This window comes from Pholcus phalangioides, unplaced genomic scaffold (assembly GCF_987345545.1).
Source record: "Pholcus phalangioides strain wild (caught in Gottingen) unplaced genomic scaffold, Ppha-v1.0 ptg000172l_1, whole genome shotgun sequence".
Lineage (NCBI taxonomy): Eukaryota > Metazoa > Arthropoda > Arachnida > Araneae > Pholcidae > Pholcus > Pholcus phalangioides.
In genome coordinates this window covers 8,810,270-8,819,865 of record NW_028301637.1, presented here as the reverse complement: position 1 = coordinate 8,819,865, position 9,596 = coordinate 8,810,270, and the positions used below count along the sequence as shown (strand labels likewise).

Here is a 9,596-nt window from a genome sequence, read left to right as displayed (position 1 = left end):
TACTGATTTTAAAGACAGCATTTCACAGCACGTGCTCAACATTTACAATCACACACTTCTGCCAACTGTAGAACATGCCATCTTGTGATTTTAGATGGTAGCTGAAAATGATGGACATATGATAGGAACATATATGTTCTGGTGTAATAAAAACTGTACAAGTAAAGTGTTGCTGGCTGTGTAATTTATAAATTAAACACCTTCTGGTAGCAATATTTGGAATTTTTTTTTTTTGCTGAAAGAAATCCCCATCCCATTATTAAGAAAAACACAAAATTTCACAATTTTCTGATGACTGGTTTTGGCTGTAGGCAGTTCTAAGAATGCATATGGTTATGAATATTTGCATCAATCAAATGTGTTTTTTTTTAATTTGGGGAATTTCAACATTGTAGAGAGGATGTTAGAAATGATGACAGAACTGTGCATTCTCCCACTAGCCCATCTGCCTTCAATATAAGATGCAAGAGCTACGTTGACTTCAAAGGACTGATTCACTTGAAATTCCTTCCAGGACAAACAATGAATGCAACATTCTACACGAATGTAATGGAGTGGTTCTTAATCGCAGATCAGTGGACCTCTTGGGAGTCCTTGGAGACGTTTCAGGGAGATCCTTGAGCTTGAATGAGGAAACAATTGATTTATTGTTTTAAAATTATTATGTGCTGAATATTATTCTGTAAAACAGGTCCCTAACTTTACTCTTGTGTTTCACAGACTCTTTGTGCTAATAAAACTGAGAATTATCGGTATACTGAATCGACTAATGAAACCTTTTGAGAGTGATCAGATCTACACACATGAAAAAATTTGTTCTTGTTTCAAGACTGGGCTATTCCAGGTCACAGCTGAGATTTGTTGATTTTTGGCACAAAATGTAACCGGACTACAGCGCCAATACACTCACCAGACTTGGCACCAGTGGATTATTTTTTGTTCCCAAAGCCGAAATTGAAGCAGAAGGTAGAGAGATTCAACAATTCAAGATAACGTTATGAGGAAGCTACTATGCATTCCAGCAAAGAATTTCCAGCTTTCTTTAGAGAGGCTTGAGGATCGTAACAACCAATTTATGGCTTCACAAGGGTCATATGTAGAATGATCTGTAATAAAAATTTACAGTGATCTCTCACTCATGTTTCTCTTGGTTACGAGTCTTTTTTTGCACTCCCAGTTATAGATATAGAATAATAATGCTTAAAAACACCTCTCTCACTTACGTCTTTTTTCCTAGCTCCCTAGCCCAAATGCATGTGAGAGATCACTATATTTACTATACTTTGCTTCTTTTATGAGCTCAGTTCTAGAACTTTTTAGCCAGACTATGTAAGTGTTTGATTGAATAAATAAGTTTTTTAAATTTATAATTTTTTTTGAAAATACACTTACACTTTTTTTGGGACACTCTGTATAATATATGTATGTATATTCCTTCACTATCTTGAATTAGAAAAAGGGAAAGAAAAAAAAAGACTTCAAACACCCTTTTTTGCCTGTTATCAAAACATGAACAAAAAAAAAATGACTCCATTGGCAGTTGATCTGACAGGTTGGAGGAATGGAAAACATGTTTGATAGAGAAATTCATTTTACAAAAACTCTGAGCATTGCAGAAATAGAAAGCATCTTGTAATGTCAGGGAGAAAATTAAAATATGTAAAAATAATTTTGCAATTTGTAAAAATGGAAATGAAATCATCAACAAATTCAATAGAAATTTTTTCAACAAAATCATCATATAAAGCATATATTGCATTGTCTCCACAATTCAGTTATGCATAACCTGAATGAACTATAAGTCTGAATAAAAAATCAATACACCGGTCAATAAATGTATGTCAACAATTATATGAAAACTTTACGTGTTTCAAAATAAAATTCAAAGAATGAAATCTCTACGACTTTGTAGAACTTGCGAGATTAAAATGTTTGTGGTTGTTCATAGAGATTCTATAAATGGAAGTTTTTTCCTTGGAAGATTTGATTAATAACACATCTAAAATACGACAATTAACAATCTGAGAAGACTTTTACGATACTTATATGTATAAAAAACAATACGTCAACAACATTAGATTCTGAATTTGGACTCAGCCAATTTCTTTCCTGCAGGACAAAATAAACAAAAATTAGAAACATTAACAGCAATAAAAATTAAAAAAAAAGAAAAAAAAAAAGAAATAAATCGAATAGAACTTCAAAAGTGAAGATGAACTTAAATTATTTTCTTATTAAAATTTATACAATGAATCCTGGATAAACATTACCGTCAATCGTGCCTAAATTGGGGAGGGGGTGGGGGGAGAATTTCAGAGTGTTGATCAGCTTGAGTCTTACGATGCTGCAAAGATGAGTTTTGTGGGCTGGAATTAGTACATCCCTGCTATGGAAAGGAGGGATTGTTTTTGAAACTCTGGTTGAATTTTTGTTCTCCAAAAGGGCCTGCATACAGTCAAACCTTGTTAAGAGGTAATTTTTGGAAGAGCAAAAATATGACCCCCTTAGCAGAGTGACCTGCTAAACCATGATCTTCTTACTCTTGCACTGCCCCATTCCATTTCATCAAAGAAAAATAACCTTTTCGTAACTCATGCAAGAGCAGTTTTGATAATTGATTAATTCAAGTTAATTTATATTATAAATTTTGATTAACCCTGCCACCCAAAATTGTAAAATATCATAAAAGCTAAAGATAAGGTCATCTGACATCAAAGCTTTTTCAGTTTTCACACTGAAAAAAAAAAATCTATCAACATTTTATCTTAAACTTATTTAGTGATTTCAAAACAATTAACACTGAAAAAAAAAAAGATTGATATTTATTTGCGCTCATTCTTAAAAGAGTTTGAATCAATATGCTTTTTTATTCAGTTTCTAAAGGATGAAAGCGTTTTTGATTACAATATCTATTGGAATATTGCCAATAAATGATGGAAATGATGCAGTGATATCAACTTTTTGTGAATAAATTTTCGAAAATAGCAAATTGCGTAAATTAGAATTTTCAAAATTATGAAGAAAGCATGAGAAGTAAAAATTTCATTGTAACAGTCAAAATTTCCATATTTGGTTTCTTGCCGTCACAGAAGTACTTTTCTGGTAAAAACCTTATGCAAATATGCATTTTAATGACACACACACCTGACCAGAACATGGTTCCCACTGCCCCCAGAAGGGATTCAAGTGGTTGATGAAGATATTTTAATGAAGAAAAAAATATCATCACTTCATAAAATTTTTCATAGGTTGTTGTAAAATTATCATTGTCCTATATGATAGTTCAGGTATTTCTTACAACCAGAAAATGAAATAAAAAAATTTCATTACTTGGTAGTTCGAAAAATTTCATTTTTTTTATTCTCTGTGAAAAAATATGGATTTTTACTTGAAAATAATAAGTTGAAGAAGCAAACTGTTCATCAAGATTAGATGAAAATGAAATCTTTGTCATGGGCTCTTCCATCATGGAGCCAGGCCTTCTCACCCCCAACCGAGCCTTACAGGTCCACCAGCTTCCCCTATATTAGAGTACTGCTCTATAAGAATGCAGCAAAAACACCAATAAGAACTTATTGTATAAAGAATTTCTGATTCAGATGAAAAAGTTTTAAAGGTTTCTTTCACAAAAATGACCCCTCAAGTAGAATTCGAAGATATATTATTAGGAGTTCAATAACATTAAAGCGCCATAGAGGAAAATTGGATTTTCTAAAGTGACCTGATAAGTGGAGTGTTGTGTTATCCGGGCGACTTGCTCACAAGGTTTGACTGTATACGCTCATCCCAGGGCTAAAACTAGAGGGGGAAGGGGCAACTGTCCTGGTCAGCAAAATTCTAGTTCAGGTAGATTTAGGTGGGAACAAATAACGGCATTATGAAATTATCAAATTTTGAAGTTGTGAGGGCGGCAAGAATTCAAGTTATGGCCCTGCCTCACCCCCTCACAAGATAAGAATAAAAAACTTGGAATATAAATGAGTGCATACAGTATGTGTGCTTCCAAAAAAATTGAAGATAAAAAAAGTTCGTCAGAATGAAGCTTTTTTGCTGGGATAAAATTATACTATAATCAATGTGGGGAGGGGGGAATCTGACTGAAAGAGCAACTCGACTTTTAAAACATATTACGATAAAACTTGTTGAGAAAAATTTCTCACAAAAACTTGAACAACCCAGATTACATTAGAACTCACCTTCACTTTTAGTTGAATTAGTTAAAAATTGACAATGTTCATGCAAAACTTTGCAATAAGTCATGACCTCATGTAATGTAAAAACAATGGAAGACTTCAAAAGGAAAAAAAAAGAAGAGAAAATTCATACCTTTGAACATATCAACATTCTTTTTAAAGATCTGAATTGAAACAAGCATCCGCAGTGACAGGTCCCTGCTCACTGATAGTTCTGAGTGGTGGCCTCCTAGGTTCAGGTGTTAGAGACTCTGGCGTTGATTCTGCTGATGAGGTAGGGGACTTTTCTCTGAACCCGCAGATCTCATTTACAAGTTCTGAAGGCAAAGGAGCACCAACTGTAAAATGGATGGACATCCCTTGAAACCATGGTTGCAAAACCTCAAAAGGCGGACTAAATTGGAAAAGATGAAAGAAAAAAATACCATATATATATATATATATATTAAAAAATCCTTTCAATAAAGTCCATTCTGTAAAAGGATCATGATTTAGGAGTTATCAAAGAACATTTGTGTTGAAGTTAAAGATTAGAAAAATTTAAAACATTTGATCGGTGAGGTTTCCATTTGGCAGAAGTTTGTATGAAACAACTTCATTATATTGTAAGACCTCTTTTGTGGACACTGATGGGAGAAAAAAAAAATCATCAGTAAAAGAGGGGTTACCCTTAATCAGAGGTTTAAATGCATACTTTTATTATACAAGGAAATTATTTGCCCATAAAAGAAAGGTGATCACATCTGAGGGGTGTCTGTTAAGAGCGGTTTTACTGTACCACTACTAAACCATATGTGCACCTTGTTCACATTCCTCTGCGGAAATTCTAGTGAATTGGTGCATGTTGGAATGTGCATATATGTAATGTGAACAAAATGTGAAGTTTGTTTCTGTGTAATGCTTGCTATAGTGCTGCCACATGCCTTTCAAACTATGAGTGAAGTTTAATAATTGAAGATTTGTATCGTTGTAGGCCTGTTGCTCTCTGTAGCGAGACTTTTTAACAGGGAGATCGGCTCACATTCACGTAAATTCATTATACTGAACATTCTCACTGGAATAGAAATATAATTGCATCAAATGGTGACTTTTTAAGACCATTCAATGAGAAATACATATGAGATACTTGTGGCGGCTCACCAAAGACTGTGATCAACAGTTGCACATAGTTTTCATAGAAATTGCACATAGAGAATTGAACAGTAGTTGATAGTACGTTATTGAATATGATAACTTTACTCTTAACTGCAGGAGCACAATGCTTAAGCAACCTGTTTTGTGTAATTTGAAATGTATATTATAAATGGAAAAAATAATACATTAAATAGCATATAAATAGTTTGTTTCATCAATGATGTGCCCAAGGAGTCTTGCAGCATACTCTTTTTGTGTGAAAGTAGTAGGGATACACAACCTTTTCAGTCTATGGGCTGGTTATGTTAATTACCATAATTTCCTGTCTTTAATCTGCTGTACACAACTTTTATTAATGAGCAATGATATTGTGAGGAATGGAAAGAATTGTTGGCCATGTATTTGTAGAAAATAATAACATTGATACTACTCACACGCCATATATAAATCTTACAAAAAATGATTTTTTTACAAATTTATTTTGGGAGATATTTATTTGTACAGGAAAATGCTCCACTGCTCATACTTTTGTAATCCAAATTTGAAAATTTTAATTAATATGAAACAATGTTTCATTTATTGTTATCTAAATATTAAATATGTTACAAGATATAATTAAATAAACTTATAAAAGTGTATAGACAATCAAGATTCCACAAACAGCAAAAAACTTATTCCCTGAACACACCGTTTCTCAGGATCAAGATCACAGCAGAGGAATGCAATTGTATAGAATGTCTCGGGACATGAGGCACAAAACTTCTCTTTAAAAACCACGGTGTTCAGACCAAAATCATTGCTCCTAGGCAAGTAATCAGGATCTGCTAAAACCCTTCCAATGATCTGAAATTAAAGTTTGAAATTTGAACCACAGTAAAAAAACTGATTATATCATTTATATTTATTTTTCTTAAAATTTGCAAAGTAAAAACTCATTAAATTTTTCCAGAAGTATATTTCAGTCATGTACAAGGAAATAATGAAAAGAAACTTTTACATGAAATTAAATCATGAGTTTTCAATCCTCAATATGCGCTGAAATTTTTTTCATTTTTCTATGTATTTCAAACAGGGTTTGCAAACAATAAATGCAATGTGAAAAGCAAATTAAATTCTGACTCATGTTTTGACATATAAAGAGTACTGTTTTCAAAAAAAGTATTTGTTTTTTTATCAATAATCTATCATAAAACCTGGGTTTATAATTGGGATATTTCTTTACTTGTTCTTCAGTGAGCAGAATGTTAGCATCGCTGTTCAAGCCAGAAGTCCAGGTCAGGAAAAAAAAGACATCCATCACATGTGCCAAAAATGTATCAGAATTTTGGAGCTTTTGTTTTTGTGATTAAAAGATTTGTTATTTAACAACTTGGTCAAGAGAAACTGTCTGACTGCTTGCAGAATTTTTCAGAACGAAATTTGCCCATACAAAAATCACGATATCCTTCTTTGAATTACCCGAAATATTTGAATTAGACAAGTAATTTCCATATTAAATTACATAGAAAACTCGAGGATTTGTGAAAATTTGACTTATCCAAAAATTAGAATATAACAGAGTTCCACTGTACTTATCAAAATATGTAATTTTGAGTATGTCAACCATAATGAAATAGGTGGACTACAACTACACATGTTAACAAGCATCACACTGTGTAATGATTGTTATGTGTAGTGCTGCCATCTGTCATAAATTTTTCTAACTATGAGTGAAGTGCAATGATTGGATAATTGTACTGTTGTAGGCCTGTTGCTCTCTGTGGCAAAACGTTTAACGGGGGGATCAGCTTGCGCTTGTAGCTGGGGGAGGAGAACCACAAAAAACCAACTTCAGCTGACCACCACTGTGGCGATGATGGGGTTCGACCCAGGTCCTCGCAATGCGGGGATGTCACTATGACCACTTGACCATCACAGCGGCTATACAGGGGTGGACTAATTATATATATAGGTGGCTACTAATTATAACTAACTATACTATTAGTGGCTACTATAATAACTTAGCAGCTAATTAAATGGACTATAATATTTTCATACAGAGCACTTTCTCAATGTTATAATAACAATTTCTTTTTTTCAATTATTTATTTTTAGTGCCCAGCAAGGATGAAATGATTTGTTGTTTTTCAAACTAAAACTTTTTATGCAGAGGGAGAGAAACAGATAAAAGAACTTGATTTAGCAATAAGATTTTATTCACCTCACATAATACAATTCCAAATGAAAAGATGTCAACTTTTTCATCATATTTCTTGCCTTTCATCATCTCAGGTGCCATCCAATATGGATTTCCTACCACAGTGTACCTTTTCTTCCTCTCATACTTCTTTGGAGTACCTCGCTTACCATACCTGCGAGTGGAATACTGTACATTTTGGTCTGATATTATTCTTGCAAGTCCGAAATCAGCAACAACTGCAGTCTTGTCCTTCACCAATGAATAAACAGATAAATATACCGATGAATAAAAAAATTTACTGAGACATAAACAAGTATGAAGGTGCATGTCAGCAAGGTTATCAAACAAAACAGTGGAAAAATACTTATGCCGATAATTAAATATTTGATGGAATAGTGGAAAAAACAAAGTTTAATCAAACAAACAATCTTCAATGCTAAAAACTGTCTATAAAATATTCAGTTATACAGTCAATGCTTGTTATAAAGACCATGCATTATTGTGAATAGTACAATAAGTCTCAAATGTGTGTCTTTTATATTCATCACATGTTATTTTTCATCAAATATGTGAACCAGCAAAGATTTTTTAATTCAATACAATGTCTGAACTCACCTCTGCCCCACCAGTTTTTTAAAAAGTAATGAACAAAAATAATTAACGTTGACCTTTGACATAGGAGAATTTAGTAGAATCTGTTTGTAATGGCATGAAACACGATGCATGCCTGAAAAACAAACACCACTTGTGAATAAAGGTGCCTACACACTTCTCTGACGCAATGTGATCCTATGTCCAATCAACAGAATTCTCTTCTCACCCATCCTCAGAATGAGAATTCACCATGTCACTGGACCACCTCACCCTTCAGAGCAGTGTGCGGGCACATTAACTTCCCCATTTCTCGCGATCTGGCTTTCCTAATTGAGAAGAAAGGGTATGACAGGTTTTACCCTCGTCATATGGACATGCTGTTCAATAGGCATTTGTAAGGACAATTACTAATTTTCGGATAAGGCGATAACATACAGACAAGCTGACATGTTTTCATGCTGAAAATCAGCACTTTCTTGTTTACAATCATTTAACATGGTTGTCTGAAATAAACGCAACATGATACTCTTGGACCCAGAGCTGCCCTTAAGGGTGTGCCACAGGTGTGGTCGCACTGGACACTGTACTTTTTTTGGGAGGGACCTGTACATATGGTAATAATAATTTTTTCATAAATTCCTAATTTTTATCAATTCTGGAAGTATTTCTTTCATTCATTCTGAATTTTCATGGCTGCTGGAATTGTGTCAATTATTTTTCAATTCATTGGTTCTGAATTTCTATTGGTTCTAAATTTTAATTGTTTTTAGAATTATTTCTTTCATCCATTCAAAATTTTCTTCAGTTCAAAATTGTCAATTTTTTTGTGTGGAACGGTTCTGGGGTCATTATAACTTTGGGCTCGGGAGTGTCGACTGTATTATGCATTAAATTTTACATATTTGATTTTTTTGAAAAAATCAGGACACAGGTAAACTATACATTAGTAAATAAAATATATGCCATAGAGTCAGGGAACATAAAGTAGGTAACAGGTGTAGACTAAATTCATGCCTGTGGCAGCAAAATATTTTTAAATACTATTTTATGCTATTTACTGTATATATACTCATATATAAGTTGATCTCGTCATTTCAGGATTACCAAAACTGTAAGAAATCAAAAACCAGTGTATAAGTCGACCCCGGAAAACCAGCAAATTTTATACAAATACAAATATACAAATACAACGCCACAACAGGCAAAATGCCCAACGAGGTGGCTGATAAAAAGATGCCCATAAAAATATGGTTGTCATATGATTCAAAAATACAGCAACCCAATTAAAAATGCAATTAACACAAATTACAAACAATATATACACATGATAAAATATCATACAATGCCCATAAAGAATACTTATGGTTGTCTTATTCTAAGAATGGATAGCTTCTCGATTTACCCCAACATGTTTATCGTATTTCTTTTTAAACGTGTCAATTGTGTTACAATTTACTACCTCCGGGGGTAAGCTATTCCATTTATTAACAACCCTA

General features: G+C 33.2%; 1 protein-coding gene across 1 annotated transcript in view; it reads right to left on the bottom strand.

Annotated features, from left to right (window-relative positions):
* Nucleotides 1-234: 234 nt before the first annotated feature.
* LOC149063724 (LIM domain kinase 1-like) overlaps nucleotides 235-9,596 on the bottom strand; it is a 31,503-nt gene continuing 22,141 nt past the window's right edge. Inside the window, exons 11-14 of the mRNA XM_089255937.1 lie at nucleotides 7,528-7,755; nucleotides 6,016-6,170; nucleotides 4,327-4,587; nucleotides 235-2,109 (exon numbers count right to left, since the gene is read on the bottom strand). Coding sequence (XP_089112063.1) covers nucleotides 4,350-4,587; nucleotides 6,016-6,170; nucleotides 7,528-7,755 — 621 coding nt within the window. The 3' untranslated portion in view covers nucleotides 235-2,109; nucleotides 4,327-4,349. The remainder of the gene's footprint in view (nucleotides 2,110-4,326; nucleotides 4,588-6,015; nucleotides 6,171-7,527; nucleotides 7,756-9,596) is intronic.